General features: G+C 42.5%; 2 protein-coding genes across 3 annotated transcripts; one reads left to right on the forward strand and one right to left on the reverse strand.

The window, feature by feature from the left end:
* Window positions 1-21,152, forward strand: LOC121545114 (gamma-aminobutyric acid receptor subunit rho-1-like). The gene is made up of 10 exons (XM_041855514.2): window positions 1-507; window positions 10,611-10,664; window positions 10,870-10,976; window positions 13,089-13,156; window positions 13,580-13,803; window positions 18,364-18,446; window positions 18,560-18,700; window positions 18,874-19,026; window positions 19,271-19,467; window positions 19,808-21,152. Exons 1-10 carry the CDS (start codon window positions 392-394, stop codon window positions 20,123-20,125), a joined length of 1,461 nt encoding a protein of 486 aa, XP_041711448.1. The 5' UTR covers window positions 1-391; the 3' UTR covers window positions 20,126-21,152.
* A 166-nt stretch (window positions 21,153-21,318) lies between these two features.
* Window positions 21,319-24,837, reverse strand: LOC121544417 (peptidase M20 domain-containing protein 2-like). 2 transcript variants are annotated; one of them, XM_041854355.2, is made up of 7 exons: window positions 24,336-24,837; window positions 24,021-24,169; window positions 23,774-23,916; window positions 23,059-23,213; window positions 22,836-22,962; window positions 22,632-22,739; window positions 21,319-22,423 (listed from the first exon to the last, which is right to left on the reverse strand). In XM_041854355.2, exons 1-7 carry the CDS (start codon window positions 24,768-24,770, stop codon window positions 22,245-22,247), a joined length of 1,296 nt encoding a protein of 431 aa, XP_041710289.2. In that variant the 5' UTR covers window positions 24,771-24,837; the 3' UTR covers window positions 21,319-22,244. The 2 variants fall into 2 exon arrangements, with proteins under 2 accessions (XP_041710289.2, XP_041710290.2); XM_041854356.2 differs by having other exon boundaries at window positions 22,336-22,468.
* Between the last annotated feature and the right edge of the window lie 610 nt (window positions 24,838-25,447).

A 25,447-nucleotide genomic window follows, 5' to 3' on the forward strand; every position in this document is an offset into this window, starting at 1 on the left:
GTCTGACTGTGTGATCCAGATCCTGTAGCTACAGTATCTCCCACCATTGACCTCCCAAACGATCACGCCGCATCATTATGAGAATTGGTCTGGGCGGTACAGAGCAGAGTAGAGTAGAGCAACAGAGCAGAGCGAGTGAGCCACATCCGCCACTGGAGGGATCTAATCTGTGCAATCTGACGCTCAAGGATTTATAGGTTTAGTCAAAATTGCTTTTCTCCACTGTGGGGATTAAGCACCGTGGGATGTTTTGTTGTTCAGGCCAGAGCTGCTGCTTCTTACCCGGCCCCGATGCTGTTCTGTTGAAGACAATGTCCCAGGACCCACGCAGAGAGGTTTTAGCCCTAGTGGGGTGTGGAATTTGACTGGAATTTGAGGGGTCCACGGGGGTATGTGCACTATGCAAGTGGAGACTGTGTTTGTGCTGTTCTGCATCTGCCTCATGGGGGTTGCTGGGAGATCAGCTCATCAAAGAGGTCACAAGCTGGAGACCTACAAACAAAGCAGGTAAATGCACCTTACATCCTGGCATCTATACATAAAATACATTTTAAAATGGCATAAAATGTATAATTTCATTCACATTTTAGATCTGGGCATGGGTTAAAATGTGAATCTGTATTTTTAATAGATACATTCCAAAGGTGATTTCATTTAATATAATCATATTAATAACAAGCCATTTAGCAGACGCTTTCATCCAAAGCGATTTACAGTCATGCGTGCACACATTTTTACTTATGGGTGGTCCCGGGAATCGAACCCACAATCCTTGCGTTGCAAGCGCCATGCTCTACCAACTGAGACATATTTGATTGGTGGTGAAAGCCTGCGTGACGTCCACTTGGTGATAATAACGTGTAACCTGTTCTGTTTTCCTCACCTGTTTCCTCACCCCACCAGGTGAATTCAGATTTATTCAGAAAGGGGATTAAGAGAGGGCACCTATATTCCAGTATCTATTTTTGTTCTATTGGTGGATGTTGTGGCTGTTGTTCCATGGTGTGCTGGATGTGGCACTATTGGCAGATGTAATGTATGTCATTCTGATCAGTTTATGATACATGTTTATGGAGCCCTAGCTCAACCTAGCCTAGTCCCAGATCTGATTGTGCTGTATTGTGGTGTATAGTCACCTATTTTTGGCATATCAACGACCATAGCAGGTGGCAAGACAGCACAAACAGATCTGGGACCAGGCTCAACGAATGCTTTGTTTGAAATGCATACAGTTAACAACAAACAGAACCAATTATTTGGAATTGATGGATTAATTGCTTCAGTTGACCTTGGATTAAGTGGCAATGAGGCAAACAGTATGCTACACTGCATACAGTACAGTATGTTACAGCTGAATGGCAAATCTACTACAATGACTGCTTTTAATATGATGTTGTTGCAATGCTGTAGCTTGAGGTCGGTACAGATTCCAGCACAGATATGACTAGCCGCAAATACCATAACAAATACCACAGCATGCAAAATATGAAATATTCCTTAAACGTGATAGCTGAATCCTACAGTACAATGCCAAGCACAGAACAGTGCAACCGTTAATCTCTGGTAAAGATCATAAGGAATTTTCCTATCCAAAGTGCATGGTGCCTTTATCAGCTTTGAGTGATTTATACTCACTTAATGTATTCCAAAGGCCCTTTCATATCATAATCCCACAAACCATGTCTCCTTTAGACACAGTATCACTCTCATGTGATCATGGCCCTTTGCGCTATTTTTAAGTCTGATCTGAAAACAGCAACTAGAAATCTGTTCACCATTAGACCAATCTTACAGATGGTTTACAAATATATATCAATGGTTTATTATAGAGCAGGTTATTTTATTTGGCCCCCCAAGTTTTTGTATTTTAATTGTTTAATTGTTGTACATAAAAGAGAGTAAAAACACCAGCAAATCCGCACTAAGTGATTTTAATTTTGGAAATCTGTTCCAAAGTAATCCCACGCATATTAGAGAGATATACAGTACCAGTCAAAAGTTTGGACACACCTACTCATTCAAGGGTTTTTCTTTATTTTTACTATTATCTACTTTGTAGAATAATAGTGAAGACATCAAAACTATGAAATAACACATATATAATCATGTAGTAACCCAAAAAGTGTTAAACAAATCAAAATATTTTCTTCAAATAGCCACCCTTTGCCTTGATGACAGCTTTGCACGCTCTTGGCATTCTCTCAACCAGCTTCACCTGGAATGCTTCCCACATATGCTGAGCACTTGTTGGCTGCATTTCCTTCACTCTGCGGTCCAACTCATCCCAAACCATCTCAATTGGGTTGAGGTCGGGTGATTGTGGAGGCCAGGTCATCTGATGCAACACTCCATCACTTTCCTTCTTGGTCAAATAGCCCTTACATAGCCTGGAGGTGTGTTGGGTCATTGTCCTGTTGAAAAACAAATGATAGTCCCACTAAGCGCAAACCAGATGGGATGGCGTGTCACTGCAGAATTCTGTGGCAGCCATGCTGGTTAAGTGTGCCTTGAATTCTAAATCAATCACAGACAGTGTCACCAGCAAAGCACCCCCACACCATCACACCTCCTCCATGCTTCACGGTGGGAACCACACATGTGGAGATCATCCGTTCACCTACTCTGCGTCTCACAAAGACACGGTGGTTGGAACCAAAAATCTCAAATTTGGACTCATCAGACCAAAGGACAGATTTCCACTGGTCTAATGTCCATTGCTCGTGTTTCTTGGCCTAGCAAGTCTCTTCTTATTATTGGTGTCCTTTAGTAGTGGTTTCTTTGCAGCAATTCAACCATGAAGGCTGTTCTCTGAACAGTTGATGTTGAGATGTGTCTGTTACTTGAACTCTGTGAAGCATTTATTTGCGCTGCAATTTCTGAGGCTGGTAACTCTAATGAACTTATCCTCTGCAGCAGAGGTAACTCAGGGTCTTCCTTTCCTGTGGCGGTCCTCATGAGAGCCAGTTTCATCATGGCGCTTGATGGTTTTTGCGACTGCACTTGAAGAAACTTTCAAAGTTCTTGAAATGTTCCGTATTGACTGACCTTCATGTCTTAAAGTAATGATGGACTGTCGTTTCTCTTTGCTTATTTGAGCTGTTCTTGCCATAATATGGACTTGGTCTTTTACCAAATAGGGCTATCTTCTGTATACCACCCCTACCTTGTCACAACAAAACTGATTGGCTCAAACACATTAAGAAGGAAATAAATTACACATTAACTTTTAAGAAGGCACACCTGTTAATTGAAATGCATTCCAGTTGACTGCCTCATGAAGCTGGTTGAGAGGATGCCAAGAGTGTGAGAGGATGTCAAGAGTGTGCGAAGCTGTCATCAAGGCAATGGGTGGCTACTTTGAAGAATCTAAAATATATTTTGATTTGTTTAACACTTTTTTGGTTACTACATGATTCCATGTGTTATTTCATAGTTTTGATGTCTTCACTATTATTCTACAATGTAGAAAATAGTAAAAAATAAAATAAAAAAACCCTTGAATGAGTAGGTGTGTCACGTTCGTTGAAGGACGGGTCAGACCAAGGCGCAGCGTGATATGCATACATGTTTATTTTAACGAATAAACAACGACAAAACAATTAACCAACGATACGTGAAGTCCAAGGTACACACAACAAACCTCACACGGAACAAGATCCCACAACCCACTACTGCCAATAGGCTGCCTAAGTATGGTCCCCAATCAGAGACAACGAGCGACAGCTGCCTCTGATTGGGAACCACACCGGCCAACATAGATCTAGACCTACTAGATCGAAAACATAGAACTACACAACATAGAAAATCACACCCTGACTCAACAAATAAGAGTGCGTGACAAGGTGTGTCCAAACTTTTGACTGGTACTGTATATTTAGGCAATAAGGCCTGGGGGGGTGTGGTATATGGCCAATATACCATGGCTAAGGGCTGTTCCTTGGCACGACACAACACGGATATACCACATATACCACAAACCCTTGAGGTGCCTTATTGCTATTATAAACTGGTTACCAACGTAATTAGAGCAGTAAAAATAAATGTTTTGTCACGCCCTGGCTCTGGGGACTCTTATATGTTGAGCCAGGGTGTGTAGGGTCTATGTTTTGTGTTCTATGTTCTGTTTCTAGTTCATGTGTTTTCTAGGTTGGCCGGGGTGTTTCTCAATCAGAGGCAACGAGAATCAGCTGTTGCTTGTTGTCTCTGATTGGGAACCATACTTAGGCAGCCTGTTGTGCACTTGTGTTTTGTGGGATCTTGTTCCGTGTGGTTTGTGTATGACCGAGGACTTCACGTTTCGTTTTGTTGTTTTTGTTGTATTGTAAAAGTACTATTAAAGAGCTGTACGCATATCACGCTGCGCCTTGGTCCACTCATTATGACGATCGTGACAGAAGATCCCACCAAAACAGGATCAAGCAGCGTTTCCAGGAGCAAACGCCGGGTAAGGAGCTGGAGAGGTTGCGATGGCCCAGGTGGGCCAATGGTGGTCCTGGGAGGACATGTTCGCGGGTAAAGGGCCATGGGCTAAAGTTAAAGCCCTGGTGAGAGAGGAGGTACGGCGCCAACAATAAATTTTTTTGGGGGGGGGCACACGGCATGGACGACAGGGCTGCTGGAGGCAGATACAGGGCGAGTTTGTGGACAAGGAGAGAAGGCCACCAGGTTACGAGGGCCATTGGTCGTTAGAGGGAAGGAGAGTGTAGAGGCACGGCGAGAGGTACTGAGGTGTGTTACCAGTCCGGTCCGGCCCGTTCCTGATCCCCGCACAAGGCCAGTGGTGTGTGTTTCCAGTACGGTCCGGCCTGTTCCTGTCCCTCGCACCAAGCCTGTGATGCACGTCGCCAGCCCGGCCAGGCCTGTTCCTGCCCCTCGCACCAAGCCTGTGGTGCGCGTCGCCAGCCCGGCCCGTTCCTGCTCCCCGCACCAAGCCAATGGTGTGCGTCGCCAGCCCGGCCCGGCCCATTCCTGCTCCCCGCACCAAGCCAATGGTGCGCGTCGTCAGCCCGGCCCGGCCTGTTCCTGCTCCCCGCACCAAGCCAGTGGTGCGCTTCGTCAGCCCGGTCCGGCCCATTCCTGCTCCCCGCACCAAGCCTGTGGTGCGCGTCGCCAGCCCGGTCCGGCGCGTCCCTGCTCCCCGCACCAAGCCTGTGGTGCGCGTCGTCAGTCCGGCACAGCCCGTGCCTGTTTCACCTGTGCCTGGTCAGGTACCGGTCAGCTGCTCCACACCGGAGCCTAAGCAATCCGCTCCACCGATGTCCAGTCCAGCTCCAGCCAGCGGGGCCAGACCAGACCAGGGGCACTACGGAGGGGTTGTTAGAGGGTGGTGGTCACGCCCGGAGCCGGATCCGCCTCCGAGGCGGAATGCCCACCCGGCCCCTCCCCTGTTGGGTTTATGATGGCGCGCTCGCAGTCCGCGCCTTTGGGGGGCGGTACTGTCACGCCCTGGCTCTGGGGACTCTTATATGTTGAGCCAGGGTGTGTAGGGTCTATGTTTTGTGTTCTATGTTCTGTTTCTAGTTCATGTGTTTTCTAGGTTGGCCGGGGTGGTTCTCAATCAGAGGCAACGAGAATCAGCTGTTGCTTGTTGTCTCTGATTGGGAACCATACTTAGGCAGCCTGTTGTGCACTTGTGTTTTGTGGGATCTTGTTCCGTGTGGTTTGTGTATGACCGAGGACTTCACGTTTCGTTTTGTTGTTTTTGTTGTATTGTAAAAGTACTATTAAAGAGATGTACGCATATCACGCTGTGCCTTGGTCCACTCATTATGACGATCGTGACATGTTTTATCATACCCGTGGTATGCTTATATACCACGGCTGTCAGCCAATCAGCATTCATGGCTCAAACCACCCAGTTTATAAATAGCGTTTTGGAATGACTCTTCAAATATTGTTGTAGATCACCGATTTCTATCTCATGTAGACTGGAAATTATTAAATGTATGGTCATAGATGCCAAACATTTTTGCAATATTGGAACATAGTAGCCTATATTGCTATGGGTGATACCAAATGTCAGCGACACATAACTTGAACAAGGCTTAGACTTGAAGATGTGTTTATTTTCTCTCTATAAAAAACGAGGAGAACAGAGTACATCAAAAACACTATCAGTCCAGCTTAGCTAAGCTTAACAGACAATGATTGTATAAACCCTGACCTCTCACCCAAAAGGTGTTTCTCCAAAGGTCATATGAAAAACATTCTCTGTCCTCTTGAATGGCACCAAATAACAACAATAATCAATAGTACAATCCGATTCTGAGAAATGCAATGGCTTGTTGTCACTGGAATGCTGTGGATCCAATCACGAAACTGGAGCAAACCGATATCTGGACAGAGCAATTTTCAATTGGGATCTGTGAACTGCGATTCACTTTTCACTGTGTTTGCACTTGTTATGTGCACTTAACAGGAGTCGATTAATGATCATGTTGTTGACTCTGTCTGTCCAGAAAAGACAGGCAGCTGTATAGCAGCAGAGCTATAGGAAGCCCAAAGGCAGTGTTCTGCAGACAGACAGACAGGCAGACTCACGCACACTCACAAACACACACACACATGCATACACACACACACAGACAGACTGTTCTAGTCTCCGGTTTGTGGAGGGGATAGGAGAGACATTTCTGCCAAGCGGATTAGCTACTGGGGCGTACAGAGAGGAATAGCATCCATTACCCATCAGCCCACAGCAGTTAGCACCCAGTAGCTCTCTCTCTCCCTCTGATTGTCAAGGTAGATAATATCGCTGTCGGCTGTTCTCTCTCCATGCACGCCTGTGGGGCACTGTCACCACATGCACTCACGCCTCTAGGCCACCCATTAATCCAGTTTAGGGTTTTAGGGGAAAATCTATTTTTGTATTCTGTTTCAAATGTTTTATGCCCTGACTGGGATAATGCTATCAAAGCGACAATTCATTCAGATATAGGATCCCTTTGAGCGTTGACAAGAGATGAGCATGTTCTCTTGAAATAGAGTGTTTCTCTGAATGCCCTCACGCCCTTCATGTCTTTTGGAATAAGAATTGCAACGAATCAGCCTGATCTATCTCCTTGAGTCAAGTTGAGAGTAAAAGAGACATTTTTTGCTTAGCTGTATAAGAAAACATGATATACAGTGAGCTAGAAAAGTATTGGGATAGTGACATGTTTGGTTTGTTTGGGCTCTGTACTCCAGTACGTTGGATTTGAAATGATTTAATGACTGTTAGGTTAAAGTGCAGACTGTCAGCTTTAATTTGAGGGTATTTTTATCGGGTGAACCGTTTAGAAATTACAGCACTTTTCGTACTTAGTCCCCCCATTTTAGGGGACCAAAAGTATTGGGACAAATTCACTTACAGTTCAAGTCGGAAGTTTACATACACTTAGGTTGGAGTCATTAAAACTCGTTTTTCAACCACTCCACACATTTCTTGTTAACAAACTATAGTTTTGGCAAGTCGGTTAGGACATCTACTTTGTGCATGGCACAAGTAATTTTTCCAAAAATTGTTTACTGACAGATTATTTCATTTATAATTCACTGTATCACAATTCCAGTGGGTCAGAAGTTTACATACACTAAGTTGACTGTGCCTTTAAACAGCTTGGAAAATTCCAGAAAATGATGTCATGGCTTTAGAATCTTCTGATAGGCTAATTGACATAATTTGAGTCAATTGGAGGTGTACCTGTGGATGTATTTCAAGGCCTACCTTCAAACTCAGTGCCTCTTTGCTTGAGATCATGGGAAAAACCTCCACAAGTCTGGTTCATCCTTGGGAGCAAATTCCAAACGCCTGAAGGTACCACGTTCATCTTTACAAACAATAGTACGCAAGTAGAAACACCATGGGACCACGTAGCCGTCATACTGCTCAGGAAGGAGACGCGTTCTGTCTCCTAGAGATGAACGTACGTTGGTGCGAAAAGTGCAAATCAATCCCAGAACAACAGCAAAGGACCTTGTGAAGATGCTGGAGGAAACAGGTATAAAAGTATCTATATCCACAGTAAAACGAGTCCTATATATCGACATACAGTAACCTGAAAGGCCGCTCAGCAAGGAAGAAGCCACTGCTCCAAAACCGCCATAAAAAGACAGACTACGGTTTGCAACTGCACATGGGGACAAAGATCAGACTTTTTCGAGAAATGTCCTCTGGTCTGATGAAACAAAAATAGAACTGTTTGGCCATAATGACCATCGTTATGTTTGGAAGAAAAAGGAGGTCTCTTGCAAGCCGAAGAACACCATCCCAACCGTGAAGTACGGAGGTGGCAGCATCATGCTGTGGGGGTGCTTTGCTGCAGGAGGGACTGGTGCACTTCATAAAATAGATGGCCTCATGAGGATGGGAAATTATGTGAAAATATTGAAGCAACATCTCAAGACATCAGTCAGGAAGTTAAAGCTTGGTCGCAAATGGGTCTTCCAAATAGACAATGACCCCAAGCATACTTCCAAAGTTGTGGCAAAATGGCTTAAGGACAACAAAGTCAAGGTATTGGAGTGGCCATCACAAAGCCCTGACCTCAATCCTATAGAACATTTGTGGGCAGAACTGAAAAAGCGTGTGTGAGGCCTGCAAACCTGACTCAGTTACACCAGCTCTGTCAGGAAGAACGGGCCAAAATTTACCCAACTTATTGTGGGAAGCTTGTGGAAGGCTATCCGAAACGTTTGACCCAAGTTAAACAATTTAAAGGCAATGCTACCAAATACTAATTGAGTGTATGTAAACTTCTGACCCACTGGGAATGTGATGAAATAAATAAAAGCTTAAATAAATCATTCTCTCTACTATTATTCTGACATTTCACATTCTTAAAATAAAGTGGTGATCCTAACTGACCTAAGACAGGGAATTTTTACTAGGATTAAATGTCAGGAATTGTGAAAAACGGAGTTTAAATGTATTTGACTAAGGTATATGTAAACTTTCGACTTCAACTGTATATGTGTATTAAAGTAGTCAAAAGTATAGTATTTGGTCCCATATTCCTAGCACGCGATGACTACATCAACCTTGTTGGATGCATTTGCTTTGGTTGTGTTTCAGCTTATTTTTTGTCCAATAGAAATTAATGGTAAATAATGTATTGTGTTATTTTGGAGTCAGTTTTATTTGAAATAAGAATAGAATATGTTTCTAAACACGTCTACATTAATATAGATGCTACCATGATTACGGAAAATCCTGAATGAGAAAATTACAGACGCACAAATATCATACCCCCAAGACATGCTAATCTCTCACCATTACAATAACAGGGGAGGTTAGGATTTTCTGGGGGGGTATGATATTTGTGCGTCTAACTTTCTCACTCATTATTCACGATTAGTTCAGGATTATCCGTAATCATAGTAGCATCCACATTAATGTAGAAGTGTTTAGAAACATATTATATTCGTATTTACAATAAAAGTGACTCCAAAATCACACAATACATTATTTACCATTCACTTCTATTGGGCACAAAATAATCAGAAACATAGCCAAAAAAAACAGCAAATGCGTCCAAGAAGTTTGTAGAGTCACAAGCTTGATGTAATCATTGCGTGCGATGAATATCGGCCCAAATACTAAACCTTTTACTTCTTTAATACACATTTGTCCCAATACTTTTGGTCCCCTAAAATGGGGGACTCTGTACAAAAAGTGCTGTAACTTCTAAACGGTTCACCCGATATGGATGGCAATACCCTCAAATTAAAACTGACAGTCTGCACTTTACCCTCATAGTCAGTGTCTCATTTCAAATCCAAAGTGCTGGAGTACAGAGGCAAAACAACACAATGTGTCACTGTCCCAATACGTTTTTTAGCTCACTGTAGGCTAAGCGTTTGTACTGTACCTTACACTCGTTTTTGGTTCTTTGATTTATTTGTTGTTGTTGTTGCTATACTGCACCAAACTTGCTTTGTATTTCAGCCTCACAATACTGTCATACAATGGTCTCAGCAAGATTATAGGTCATTACAAGGTTACTACACTTCTATACTCCTGTGTCACTTCTTCTATATCTATCACCTATACAGGAATTAATTTTGACATTTTGACTAGAAGTTGTTTGCAATCATTTTGCGATCTTTTCAAATCAAATCAAATTGTATTGGTCACATACATCTATTTAGCAGATGTTATTGCGGGTGTAGCGAAATACTTGTTTTCCTAGCTCCAACAGTGCAGTAGTATCTAACAATTCACAACAATACACACAAATCCAAAAGTAAAAGAATGGAATTAAGAAATATATAAATATTAGGACGAGCAATGTCAGAGTGGCATTGACTAAAATACAGTAGAATAGAATACAGTATATATGAAATTAGTAAAGCAGTATGTAAACATTATTAAAGTGACTAGTGGTCCATTATTAAAGTGACCAGTGATTCCATGTCTGTGTATATAGGGCAGCAGCCTCTAAGGTGCAGGGTTGAGTAACCGGGTGGTAGCCGGCTAGTGATGGCTAGTCAGATGGTCTTGACATAGAAGCTGTTTTTCAGTCTCGGTCCCAGCTTTGATGCACCTGTACTGACCTCGTCTTTATGCCCAGGTGATTGCCACTATTCCTTTCCTAAAAACAATAAACATCTTGTGATTTTTCCATCAACAGATCCAGGAGACAAACGTCAAGAATGGATGGAGGAACTCATAGCAAGTCTGAAAGGTTAGAGTTCAATGTCATTGTACAAAACACTGATCTGCAAAAATGGGTTGCAAACTTATAGCATAAGATGAAAGGTGTTTTGTACAGTAAAGCTGATATTGTAATTTGATACCCTACTTTACAGTGTAAAACATGTATTTTCCCATTGAAAAAGACATCATCACATAGCCTAACCCTATAAAATAACCTATTTTCCTATCTACAGACCAATTCTAAAACGAAGTTCAGACATGACAAAATCTCCCATGACAAAATCTGAGCAGCTCCTAAGAATAGATGACCATGACTTTACCATGAGACCAGCATTTGGAGGTAAGACTTTACAGGAGTCATATAATGTGTATATTTCTACCTAGTGAAATCATCAGGTTTAGTATGTGAAAAACATGCTCCACATAAGATTTGAAAGTACCCTTCATCAATGTACGTGCTGTGCATCAACAGTGATGCACAAATTACTTTGATGACAATGTACAACGTTTATTCGCTCCTTTTAGTTATGGTTGTAGTTGCTTTTTTGTTGATGCTTAAAGCACCAATACTAACTATTTTTTCCCTTTAAACGGGGTCGTCCAATCTATCCAATGGTCTTATCAGCTCAGCCCTCCAGAAGCCCTAATGACACCAGAAACATGACAAGCTGTACATTGGCATGCTAGTACACTTTCTTTTAACAGGGATGTTGACAGAGGGTTTGTGGTTTTATGGTCAACGTACAGGGATTTGCTGTTGTGGGATTAAAGGCCCTGCATGTGGGATCTATTGTATTAGTGAGAGGCTTTATGGGTTCTCATGTTAAGGTAACATGTTCTTTTTGTGTTACAGTATTTACACGTTGGGAATCCATAATACCTTGAGGATGGCCACCTTAGGTCAAACAGAGATATAATAATGATCTAGGCCAAATGCCAAAATGTGTTTCAGAGTGTCCACACAAGCCCATGGAAAAAGCAACATGTGGGTTGCTGAAAATGAATGTCATATTTGTGACCAGAACAAGGGCCAAATATTTCAATTCATGTGTTTTATGAATACATACAAATAAACAATAACAGACTGTAAGAGTAATCTGAGTGATAAAAACATCACACTATGAATGATCCCTCTGGCCTCCTTTAAAATGTCTACTAATGCCACGCCAGCTTTCCAAATCTGTCTGTAAGAAGAAGGAAAAAAGAGATCTCAATAGCATCCAGATGTTTGTCGTTGCAACAACTTGATCCATTCTGACCTAATTGTATTCCTGTATTACGGCGGATGATGGCGAGTAAAGGCTAAAATAGGTCAAAAATAGTATCCAGCCCGTCATGACATAAGCAAATCCAGCCTATTAATAGGCCTACACTGTATTTGAATGAAACTACTTTATACTACACACAGCATAGTCACAATACACTCAGTGGCCAGTTTATTAGGTATACCCATCTAGTACCGGGTCAGACCCCCCTTTGCCTCCAGAAAAGCCTGAATTCTTTGGGGCATGGAAACGTTGCTCAGTTGGTATCAAGGGACCTAACATGTGCCAGGAAAACATTCCCCACATCATTACACCACCAGCCTGTATCGTTGACACCAGGCAGGAAGGGGGCATTAACTCATGCTGCTTACTCCAAATCCTGACTCTGCCATTAGCATGACGCAACAGGATCCGGGATTTGTCGGACCAGGCGATGTTTTTCCACTCCTCAATTGTCCAGTGTGCCCACTTGAGCTGCTTCTTCTTGTTTTTAACTGATAGGAGTGGAACCCGGTGTTGTCGTCTGCTGCAATAGCCCATCCGTGACAAGGACCAACGAGTTGTGCGTTCCGAGATGCCGTTCTGCACACCACTGTTGTACTGTGCCATTATTGGCCTGTTTGTGGCCCGCCTGTTAGCTTGCACGATTCTTGCCATTCTCCTTCGACCTCTCATCAACGAGCTGTTTTCGCCCACAGGACTGCCGCTGACTGGATGTGTTTTGTTTGTCGCACCATTCTCGGTAAACCCTAGGCATGCTTGAAAAGCCCAGGAGGCCGGCCGTTTCTGATATTCTGGAACCGGCGCGCCTGGCACAACGATCATACCACGATCATACCACGCTCAAAGTCGCTTAGGTCACTCGTTTTGCCCATTCTAACGTTCAATCGAACAGTAACTGAATGCCTCAATGCCTGTCTGCCTGCTTTAAATAGCAGCCAAGGCCACTGTGTGTAGGAGTGAATTTTCGTGTACGGGGTGGTGTACCAGACACATGATGTTCTCTGTGGTAGAATCAATGAGTATCCATTATAGCAATGCATGAATGAAATGAAGGAAAAACTGTAGTGCTCTTTTAATTCAATTTCTTTGATAGCTTTTTGAACAGAGGTCAAGGATAGTAAATTCAATCTGAAAATCTACTCTCTCACTGAACTTTCTATGAATATAATTGTATTTAATTCCAGGACCCCCTATTCCAGTTGGGGTAGATGTTCAGGTTGAAAGTCTGGACACAATCTCTGAAGTGGATATGGTGAGTGGGATTTCAGTCTCTTTATTACACGGTGAAGGGTCATCTTTCCTAGCCTGTTGTAACCAGCCTGAACCAGCGCGATAGCTCACATTCTGTTTCACTTGAAGCTGAGCACAGCAGTCAGTCTGCTTGACCAAGCTACATCTTTTCCCCATACTATAACAAAAGTATTCCACTATCTAGAAAATGTTTTCAACCAGAGAAGCCTTTCATGAATATTACATAAGGACAACAAATTAAGCTCACTCAAATCAGATATCTCATATGTAGAATCCTCCAACACATGCTGTACCTACATTCCATCCAAAAAGCATATTCATCGATAGGTGTGATTGTCCTCCAGCAGAAGGCACCACCACCACCATAACAATACAATAATAATAATATATAATATAATAACAAGCCCCCGTTGTGTTGTTTCAGGACTTCACCATGACCCTGTACCTCAGGCACTACTGGAAGGACGAGCGCCTGTCTTTCCCCAGCACCAACAACCAGAGCATGACCTTCGACAGCAGGCTGGCCAAGAAGATCTGGGTTCCTGATATGTTCTTTGTCCACTCCAAGAGGTCCTTCATCCACGATACCACCACAGACAACGTCATGCTGCGGGTGCACCCTGACGGAAACGTCCTCTACAGTCTGAGGTAGCTGCTCAGCTCCCCTCCCCTGTCTTAGAATGATGAGAACTGGGCCGTGTCCATTAGGGCACACCGTAGAAAAAGGTTTGCAACGGAACACGAAAACAAGCATTTCTTATTGGACAGGTTCCGATAGTACCCAGTTTCCGAATGTTTTCATGTTAGCTGAATACGACCCCGGTTTGATGACTTGCCCTCAAGGGTATTGGATTTAGTGCTGAACTCATGTTCAAACTGATTTATCAAGGTATATGAAGAAGGCCGATTTGTTGGACTGCAAAACAAAGCTATTGAACATGCTACTTAGTAAGCATGTAACGTTACCATATGGGAAAAGGTTAGATCATGTATGAGCAACCTTCCTGGGTTGTTGAATTGGAAAACCTGGAGCACTTGAATTAGTTATCTTAACACATGTTTTGTCCATTGAATAAATTATGTCCATTGAATGATATACAGTAAGATAGATTGGGTGGTGCGTGACATAATTTCTCTGACAAAGTTAGGACCGTTTAGTGACAGCCATTTAATGAGACAGATGAACAACACTGTTGTAATCAGAAATGGATGCCAAACACTTGCCCTTCCCCTGCCAGTGTTCCTCACTGGACAGATTTACTCAACATGTAACCCATGTTATACATAAATCCTTCAGTGACATCCCACTGAGCAAAAACTGGTTGACTCAACACTGTTTCCACATAACTTCAACCCAAAAAAAATCAATGTCATGACGTTGAATCAATGTGGAAAACTGATTGGATTTGCAAAAAGTAATCAACGTAGGGGCATTTTGTTGTCTTTTTTTCACCCAATGATATGGTGACTTTTTTTTTGTGAATTCACGTTAGTTGAAAACTCAACCAAATGTAAATCAAAACTAGACGTTTAACTGACGTCTGTGCCCAGTGGGATAGTATAGAACCTTCATACTCAACTCTGGAGCCAGTTCCACATAATTGTTGTATTGTTCCCTCTAATCAGGGACTGATTTAGACCTGGGACACCAGGTGTGTACAATTCATTATCAGGTAGAACAGAAAACCAGCAGGCTCCAGACCTCGTAGGGTAAGAGTTGAATAATCCTGGTATAGAACATTCTGTACTCTCTTAGCAATTAGACATAGATCACTTACATGGAGTTGAATTTGGAAAAGCTTGTTTTCAAAGTGTTTTATTTATATATATATATATATATATATATACAGTGGGGAGAACAAGTATTTGATACACTGCCGAATTTGCAGGTTTTCCTACTTACAAAGCATGTAGAGGTCTGTAATTTTTATCATAGGTACACTTCAACTGTGAGAGACGGAATCTTAAACAAAAATCCAGAAAATCACATTGTATGATTTTTTAAGTAATTAATTTGCATTTTATTGCATGACATAAGTATTTGATACATCAGAAAAGCAGAACTTAATATTTGGTACAGAAACCTTTGTTTGCAATTACAGAGATCATACGTTTCCTGTAGGTCATGACCAGGTTTGCACACACTGCAGCAGGGATTTTGGCCCACTCCTCCATGCAGACCTTCTCCAGATCCTTCAGGTTTCGGGGGCTGTCGCTGGGCAATACGGACTTTCAGCTCCTCCAAAGATTTTCTATTGGGTTCAGGTCTGAGACTGGCTAGGCCACTCCAGGACCTTGAGATGCTTCTTACGGAGCCACTCCTTAGTTGCCCTGGCTGTATGTTTCGGTCGTTGTCATGCTGGAAGACCCAGCCACGACCCATCTTCAATGCTCTTACTGAGGGAAGGAGGTTGTTGGCCAAGATCTCGCGATACATGGCCCCATCCATCCTCCCCTCAATACGGTGCAGTCGTCCTGTCCCCTTTGCAGAAAAGCATCCCCAAAGAATGATGTTTCCACCTCCATGCTTCACGGTTGGGATGGTGTTCTTGGGGTTGTACTCATCCTTCTTCTTCCTCCAAACACGGCGAGTGGAGTTTAGACCAAAAAGCTCTATTTTTGTCTCATCAGACCACATGACCTTCTCCCATTCCTCCTCTGGATCATCCAGATGGTCATTGGCAAACTTCAGACGGGCCTGGACATGCGCTGGCTTGAGCAGGGGGAACTTGCGTGCGCTGCAGGAATTTTTAATCCATGATGGCGTAGTGTGTTACTAATGGTTTTCTTTGAGACTGTGTTCCCAGCTCTCTTCAGGTCATTGACCAGGTCCTGCCGTGTAGTTCTGGACTGATCCCTCACCTTCCTCATGATCATTGATGCCCCACGAGGTGAGATCTTGCATGGAGCCCCAGACCGAGGGTGATTGACCGTCATCTTGAACTTCTTCCATTTTCTAATAATTGCGCCAACAGTTGTTGCCTTCTCACCAAGCTGCTTGCCTATTGTCCTGTAGCCCATCCCAGCCTTGTGCAGGTCTACAATTTTATCCCTGATGTCCCTTACACAGCTCTCTGGTCTTGGCCATTGTGGAAAGGTTGGAGTCTGTTTGATTGAGTGTGTGGACAGGTGCCTTTTATACAGGTAACGAGTTCAAACAGGTGCAGTTAATACAGGTAATGAGTGGAGAACAGGAGGGCTTCTTAAAGAAAAACTAACAGGTCTGTGAGAGCCGGAATTCTTACTGGTTGGTAGGTGATCAAATACTTATGTCATGCAATAAAATGCAAATTAATTACTTAAAAATCATACAATGTGATTTCTGGATTTTTGTTTAAGATTCCGTCTCTCACAGTTGAAGTGTACCTATGATAAAAATTACAGACCTCTACATGCTTTGTAAGTAGGAAAACCTGCAAAATCGGCAGTGTATCAAATACTTGTTCTCCCCACTGTATATATATACAGTGAGGGAAAGAAGTATTTGATCCCCTGCTGATTTTGTACGCTTGCACACTGACAAAGACATGATAATAATAATGATAATAATAATAATATAATATAATATAATAATAACAGAATAACAACAAGAATAACATCAGTCTATAATTTTAATGGTAGGTTTATTTGAACAGTGAGAGACAAAAAATCCAGAAAAACGCATGTCAAAAATGTTATAAATGTATTTGCATTTTAATGAGGGAAATAAGTATTTGACCCCCTCTCAATCAGAAAGATTTCTGGCTCCCAGGTGTCTTTTATACAGGTAACGAGCTGAGATTAGAGCACACTCCCTTTGAGATTAGGAGAACACTCTTAAAGGGAGTGCTCCTAATCTCAGCTTGTTACCGGTATAAAAGACACCTGTCCACAGAAGCAATCAATCAATCAGATTCCAAACTCTCCACAATGGCCAAGACAAAAGAGCTCTCCAAGGATGTCAGGGACAGGATTGTAGACCTACACAAGGATGGAATGGGCTACAAGACCATCGCCAAGCAGCTTGGTGAGAAGGTGACGACAGTTGGTGCAATTATTCGCAAATAGAAGAAACACAAAATAACTGTCAATCTCCCTCTGCCTGGGGCTCCATGCAAGATCTCACCTTGTGGAGTTGAAATGATCATGAGAACGGTGAGGAATCAGCCCAGAACTACACAGGAGGATCTTGTCAATGATCTCAAAGCAGCTGGGACCATAGTCACCAAGAAAACAATTGGTAACACACTACGCTGTGAAGGACTGAAATCCTGCAGCACCTGCAAGGTCCCCCTGCTCAAGAAAGCACATATACATGCCCGTCTGAAGTTTGCCAATGAACATCTGAATGATTCAGAGGAGAACTGGGTGAAAGTGTTGTGGTCAGATGAGACCAAAAATCAAGCTCTTTGGCATCAACTCAACTCGCCGTATTTGGAGGAGGAGGAATGCTGCCTATGACCCCAAGATCACCATCCCCACCGTCAAACATGGAGGTGGAAACATTATGCTTTGGGGGTGTTTGCCAGTCTCCAGACCTTAATCCCATTGAACATCTGTGGAGGTAGCTGAAGGTTCGAGTTGCCAAACGTCAGGTTCGAAACCTTAATGACTTGGAGAAGATCTGCAAAGAGAAGTGGGACAAAATCCTCCTGAGATGTGTGCAAACCTGGTGGCCAACTACAAGACACGTCTGACCTCTGTGATTGCCAACAAGGGTTTTGCCACCAAGTACTAAGTCATGTTTTGCAGAGGGGTCAAATACTTATTTCCCTCATTAAAATGCAAATCAATTTATAAAATTTTTGACATGCGTTTTTCTGGATTTTGTTGTTGTTATTCTGCCTCTCACTGTTCAAATAAACCTACCATTCAAATTATAGACTGATCATGTCTTTGTCAGTGGGCAAACGTACGAAATCAGCAGGGGATCAAATACTTTTTTTCCTCACTGTATATATACAGTGGGTAAAAAGTATTTAGTCAGCCACCAATTGTGCAAGTTCTCCCACTTAAAAAGATGAGAGAGGCCTGTAATTTTCATCATAGGTACACGTCAACTATGACAACAATGAGATTTTTTTAAAAATTACAGGCCTCTCTCATCTTTTTAAGTGGGAGAACTTGCACAATTGGTGGCTGACTAAATACTTTTTTCCCCCACTGTATATATATATAAGAAAATGGTCAGGCATAAGTCAGGCTATGATGTCACTTTTGTTCTCACAGAGTCACAGTAACTGCCATGTGCAACATGGACCTGAGTCGCTTCCCTCTGGACACACAGACCTGCTCCCTGGAGATAGAGAGCTGTGAGTGCATCTATCAACTTCACCATTTACCTACACATCTCTGATGACATTTGATCCAGTTTTATCATAATCATGTGAGGTATTCATTGTGGTTTTTAACGTTCTCTCATCAGACGCGTACACGGACGATGACCTCATGCTGTACTGGAAGAAAGGCAACGAGTCACTGAACACGGACGAGAGGATATCTTTATCCCAGTTCCTCATCCAGAAGTTCCACACCACTACAAAGCTGGCCTTTTATAGCAGTACAGGTAACCCTGAAGTCACATATTTACTAAGACAACCATGGGCCACATTAAATTGCCTTGCGGGCCGCATTTAGCCAGCGGGCCGTGAGTTTCAGACCCCTGCACTGTGGGAATGGAATCAGGGGAAATGGAAAGGATCTGCGTAGAATATCAGCTGTGTTCTTTTTCCTTCCCAGGCTGGTACAACCGTCTGTACATCCACTTCACCCTACGACGCCACGTCTTCTTCTTCCTGCTCCAGACCTACTTCCCTGCCACCCTCATGGTCATGCTGTCCTGGGTCTCCTTCTGGATTGACCGCAGGGCCGTCCCCGCTAGGGTCCCTTTGGGTAGGAAAGCCCTTGCCAGAAGGACCAGGAAGTTTGTAGCTCCAGGCTTAATGGATATTTAAGTTTTTTATTTGAGATGTAGTACAGTCTTGATGCTCATGTGTTTGATTGTGATGTTTGGTCTCGATGGTGCCCCCAATGAGGCTTAAAATTAACTGTAAAGGGACCGACTAAAAAGCTATTTCAATGGAGATTGGTGTCAAATCATCTAGGTTGCTGAACCCTCTGTTTTGACTCTGTCCAGGTATCACTACGGTGCTCACCATGTCCACCATCATCACTGGAGTCAACGCCTCCATGCCCAGAGTGTCCTACATCAAAGCAGTAGACATCTACCTGTGGGTCAGTTTCGTATTTGTCTTCCTCTCAGTCATAGAGTATGCAGCGGTCAACTACCTCTCGACTGTGCAGGAGCGGAAAGAGAGGAAACTAAGAGAGAGGGTACGTTTTGTTTAATTTAATTAACATGAAATGTTTTTCTGCTTTTCTGTATTCATTTATTTTTAGGACAACATCTGGTGCACAACATTGCTCATATCTCTCCATATGCCAAATGTTGTGGCATATGGAGCTTAAACTGCATAAGTAGCCTCAGGAGGAAGTATTTCAACACAGAGTCCCTGAAAACTTTTCTTGCCACAAACAACCTTGTTTAGAAGCCCTATGCAAAAAAGGTTACATATATTAGACATATTAGTGGCTTTAAAGCCACTTCAAATACTTCAGTTTTGCAGTTTAAGTCTTGTCCGTTAATTCACCTTTTACTTCCGCATTCCTGCAGTTGCCCTGTACCTGTGGCATCGGCAACCCGGACGACATGACGTGCGACCCCCAGATCTCTGGCTACACCACCATGGACGTCAACAGCACAGGGAACTATGGCACCGCAGGGAACTATGGGATGCCAGAGAACGGCGGCAGGCAGGAGAGGATGTTAGCCCAGGTAGTTCTGGGGGATCCCCAGCTCACGGCCCAGGTAAAGAGGCCAGGCTACGTGAACATTTGGATAGACACCCACGCCATAGACAAGTACTCACGGGTCCTCTTCCCTGGTTCCTACGCCCTGTTCAACATCATCTACTGGTCCATCTACTCCTAACGCCTGGCCTGTGTCACCAATGGGGATGGACCCTTCTACCCTATCACACTCACATGCTGCAGTTAGAGGTCAACATGGTCATATTCATTAAGCACCAAATGGCAGAAAACTGACTGAAACATGGAGGGAGTGGGACTACCTCAACTTGTCAATTTTTAGAGTGTGCCCTAATGAATATGACCCAGGACTCCACTGTGACTCCATTAACAGGGATAGTGGCCACGGAGAGAACATGTCTTTGTCTGTTTTTCAAGAGAGAGAGAGACTGAGATATGGCTAATAAAATGCAAGGAACATTGCCTTTTTGACCCAGCCTCTTAAATGGACCAATTTAAATATGTACTCTTTCCATGTGTATTCAAGAAAACAGTTATAAGGGTTTATCGTCATTTCCACTGAGCCACCGGGTCAAATTTGTAAATACTGTGTTTAGCTAGACGGTAAGGGCTTAGGATCGTGTACAATGTTATCAATGACTCAGAGGGACCAAAGATAGACTGAGGTATCTATCCTTCTGGCTTGGAAGCGTTACAAAATTGGGTGCAGTATTTTTATCTAAACATCCACTGAGAATGTTCAGTTGCGCTATGGTTTCTCAAACATCAGACTAATTAATATTGATAACTGTTGCATCGGGGTTGTAAAAACAATTTTTGATAGCAACAATGTTTTGGGAACGTCAAATTTTGAAATACAAATGTTGTTTACACGTTGTGAATTATTTTCCATAGAACGTATAGCCCCTTGTTGATTATCCCTTACTTAATCTCTGAGACGATCATATATTTGACATTGAGACGTTTTTTATTATGGTCACGATTTAAGTCTAAATTCTACCGTTTTGGGATTGTGTCATATTGGTTGTGACTAATGGACAACTAAGCAACAGAAAAACAACATTGATATGTTTCAGATCTGAAGGCTTGCCCACTGGGTAGAGGGCCTTGGGATGACGTGTGTTTGTATATATATATGTGCGTTAATTGGGTGGTCCTCTGTAGCTCAGCTGGTAGAGCACGGCGCTTGTAACGCCAAGGTAGTGGGTTCGATCCCCGGGACCACCCATACACAAAAAAAAATGTATGCACGCATGACTGTAAGTCGCTTTGGGATAAAAGCGTCTGCTAAATGGCATATTATTATTATTATTATTAATATATATATATATATATATATATATATATATATATATATATATATTAGTGACTTAGCATGACTATGACTAGATAGTGCCCCGGAGAGTGCTAGCCCCTGTTAAACTCTAAAGCCTGAATTTCAGGTGATATCTTAAATTTTTATTTTCATATTTGCAGTTCTGTAATATGAACACACTATTTGGATGTTATGTATCGTTGCTTCTAATCTTAAACACTAGTTTGTTGGTAATAAGCAACCATTTCACTTTGTCATAATTTTTGCGTCAACAGCACAACTACATGTGACACTAATAAATAAGGAACACATAACAATTCACTACTAGTGACTACTACAGTACTACATTTAGGTTATTTGAAGCCAAATGTACAAATCACTTTAGACTGTTTTCTTTTTCACTATTTTGATACTTTTGAAGTTAATGTCTCCTCTTGTATATTATTATGTGAAATTCACTGTATTAGTTGTTTCAGGTTTTAGTATTTTTCCACTTTAATGCGTTTGAATAAATAACCTAGTAGGTAACCTCTTATATAGCTACAGGATGGATATATTATTGTCTTACTAGGAGAGATCATGTCTCCAAATACCCCTTATTTTTATAATCAATGAGCATAATCACTCAACACACCTTTGTAAAGCTATGTTATGATCATTGTTAAACATGTTTAATAAATGTGATGTTTTCTGAGAAAGAGAAAGTCATTGCATCTGAAATGGAAGAACACGTTTTGAACTAGCCTACTGCATAGTAAAGTAATGTAAATTGACATATTACAGTAATTGCAATGCTGTAGTGTCTCATTAGAAACTTTGCTTTATGGTGTATTAGAATTGCTTTATTGATAACAATGATTACCATTCTTCAAAAATCATGAGCAGCTTGGCACTGATTGCAGAGCAGCCTCTGATTGGAGGTAGCTTGAATCAATACTTCCTGTTAATGAGGTCATCCATGTTGTTTTCATGAATGTGTGGAGCCAGTAGTGTCCTCGTCTTTCAGTCCTTGCTCCTGCTTCAGTTTGGCCTCAGAGAACTCCTCCCTCACCTTGTGAAGCATCTCAGGGCAGCACAGCACGTCCACAGCTGTCATGGCCAGGGCTTTGGCCGTCCGGAGTGTGTAAAACTGGGCCTTTTCTGCACCTGGACCGTTCAATGGAAGAGGCATTCACTGATGTGAATAATGTCCTAATGGTCAGAAAATCAGTCTGTTTGAACAAATTGATGTCAAACAAATGTATCAGGGTCCATTTTGTATCCATTTTCTGTATTCACAGTTTATTTTGTAGAGCTTAAAATAGGTTGAAATCAAGTTGAGCTGTACCCATCCCTGTTTATTACTGGATCCTACCTGCAGCTGCGGTATACTCCTCAGTATGGTTCAGTGCATCGGTGCCAATGTAAAAGAAAGGGTGTATCCCAGGGACGACAAATGACACGTTGCCAAAGTCAGTGGAACCTGCCAAGACATAGACCAGACTATGTAGGCAAGTGCTCATCTCCAGTAATACTACTCTATTATCTCTACACTTATTATTATTTCATTTTTTTCTACCTGAGAAATTGTTCTGCACCTCCACAAACTCAATCCCCAAGGCTCTACCATTATCTTCGTAGAGCTGTGCAAGGGTGGTGTTGGGAAGTATGTTGGAATATGTGTGGTTTGGATAAGTTATCTCCACCTATGGAAAAATAAACGTACACGATTAACCCACCAACATTTTTTCCCTTGATCTTGATGGTAAACAAGGGACAATTGCTATTTGGAGCATGCTTACTTGGCAACCAGTTGCCATGGCAGCTGACCTGAAGCAGGCCTCTGCCTTGGCTTTGAGGTCAGACAGGTCCCTGACCAGTGGAGTGCGCAAGTAATACTCCAGCTCGGTGTAGGCTGGGATGATGTTAGGCTTCACTCCACCATGTTTGATGATGCCTGTAGAAGAAGACAAAGAAAAAACCAATTTAACCTTTATGTCTGATAAGGAAGAGGTGTACACAGAGACTGTGGATCAGCCAGGTATGGTGGTTTGTTCAACAGCTGTTACTGTATGAAGCCATCAATGGTGTACACAAAGACCTGATACATAATTGCACAGGCGCAACAGGTGAATAGCAAAATATCTCTTTAAAGAACATAAAATCAAAACATTACTTCCAATGGTTATGCCCACACATGCAGGCAGGGGTGCAACTTTGTTTTAGAAGTGGGGGGTACATAATAATTTATATATATATATATATTTTTTTTATCCAGTTAGATAAACACTCCAAACAGCCTACCCGACCACTCGGAGGCATCCGAATGGTCCTAAAGCACACCGTTGGCTTTGTTTTGTATCACATTCTAATTATAAAACTGGGGGGGAGGAAAAATGCAATTTCAGAATGTGGGGGGGACATGTCCCCCATCCCCAGTGAAAGTTGCGCCCCTGCATGCAGGTATATGACAGTAGGAGTTAATGAGTCCATGAGCCTCTCTCATTCATTATTTACCATGGAGTCTCCAGTCTGGCTTTAGCTGCTGTCTCAGAACTGACAGGCTGTTGTATGCCAGCACTGCTGCATCCAGGGCATTGACCCCCTCCCAGGGGTACGCTGCAGCATGAGACGCCTTCCCATGGTACTTCACTGTCACACTGAGAATAGATTAACCAAGATTGAAACAAAATGGAAGCATATAATGGTTAGTTAAAATGTTGTTAACCGGAATTGGATACAGACGGCGGAAACAGAATCTTACTCAGTAATGGATACACAGGGTAGGAAGGCAACATCCTGCTGAGCGGGGTGAGCCATGAAGACAACATCCATGTCTTCAAACACCCCAGCCAGGATGAGGTCGACCTTCCCTCCTCCATCCTCTTCTGCTGGGGTCCCAAGAACTGTCACCTATGGCAATGATAAATGGCTGTGTTTACTGAGGCAATTTAGTCAATCAATAATTTATTCAAACGGCAAATGGTGACATTTTGTCCATGCACAATAATTGAGTAACTGGACAAATGGACACACCTTTAATGCCACAATATATGCACTCGCTGCAGGCAAAATTTACCTTTACACGGAGAGGAGTCTGACAGTCAGTTGGTTCTCTTACTAATTCTAATGCACCTGTCAGCCCAAGTGCAGCAGCCACACCGACTTCTGCTATAAGGTTGTGTCCACATGCATGGCCAATACCTGGCAACGCGTCGTACTCACATAGGAAGCCCACATTCAAAGCTTTGTCGCCGTCTTTGCCACCAAATGGACCCCATGTCGCCCGAACTGCGGTAGGCAGTTTGTAGTGACTTTCAACGTCCCATAAGTTATCATCAGAGAAAAAACGAACGAGCCTGTCGTGTGACTGTTTCTCCCCATACGCAAGCTCTGGACACCTCCATATGTCTTGGCTTAGAATGAACAGCTTGTCTTGAATTTTGTCTATGCAGAGTTCAATATTGTGTTTCAACTGCATTCGTTTTTCACGCGATTGAGAGTCTAGTGCCATAATCTGTTTAGCTGTCCAGCAAACCAGTAACAGTATTGCGCTGGCAAGCAGTGAAAGTTGTTTTTCTTTTTTCTTTTTCTGTGGCATACTGATTTTCAGATAACTAGGGCAGAGGTGTCTCACCGCCATCTACTGGCAGGAGTAAGAATGTGCCCTCATTCAATGTGAGGTATCTGAGGAAGGCTGTAATTATTACGGGGCAATCATTTCAACCATTCTGAAATTAACCTGATAAAAAAAAATGAAGCCTGAAAAGCATTTGTCTATTTGAATGGTGTCATTTTTGCAATCTCACATATCTAGAAGTGAATCATGTGAAGTCCATCAACCTTCTGCATTTCAATGAATATGAAACTAATAAAAAACAATCAGACCTTCTTCACTCTTACTACTCTAGAGGGACCCAAAGTAATATTTTTGTGCTGATGCAAGGAACACGCTCCATGGTTGTTATTACTGTATTATATCTCAATGCCCACAGCACTTAAACTCCTATTATTTGCTAGCATGAGGGTTTTGCAGCAATGATTACAGGATCCATTTTGTGAAAAAGACAACACACTGCATTGAATACAGCATTTGTCTCTCACCTTGAATTAATAATTACATCCAAACGGACAATATTAGTGTGAAATAAAAGCATGGAAGGAATAAATTATTCCCCCATCCTTTTTCAA

The sequence above is a fragment of the Coregonus clupeaformis genome, chromosome 29 (assembly GCF_020615455.1).
Source record: "Coregonus clupeaformis isolate EN_2021a chromosome 29, ASM2061545v1, whole genome shotgun sequence".
NCBI lineage: Eukaryota > Metazoa > Chordata > Actinopteri > Salmoniformes > Salmonidae > Coregonus > Coregonus clupeaformis.

Excerpts from the sequence above, each read along its gene's own strand:
- LOC121545114 (XM_041855514.2), top strand. The coding sequence starts at position 392 with ATGTGCACTATGCAAGTGGAGACTGTGTTTGTGCTGTTCTGCATCTGC. Across the intron at positions 10,977-13,088 it reads CATGAGACCAGCATTTGGAG|GACCCCCTATTCCAGTTGGG; the intron begins GTAAGACTTTAC and ends ATTTAATTCCAG. Across the intron at positions 13,804-18,363 it reads AACGTCCTCTACAGTCTGAG|AGTCACAGTAACTGCCATGT; the intron begins GTAGCTGCTCAG and ends TTGTTCTCACAG.
- LOC121544417 (XM_041854355.2), bottom strand. The coding sequence starts at position 24,770 with ATGGCACTAGACTCTCAATCGCGTGAAAAACGAATGCAGTTGAAACAC. Across the intron at positions 23,917-24,020 it reads CCCTGTGTATCCATTACTGA|TGTGACAGTGAAGTACCATG; the intron begins GTAAGATTCTGT and ends ATCTATTCTCAG. Across the intron at positions 22,424-22,631 it reads GGAGTATACCGCAGCTGCAG|GTGCAGAAAAGGCCCAGTTT; the intron begins GTAGGATCCAGT and ends TGAACGGTCCAG.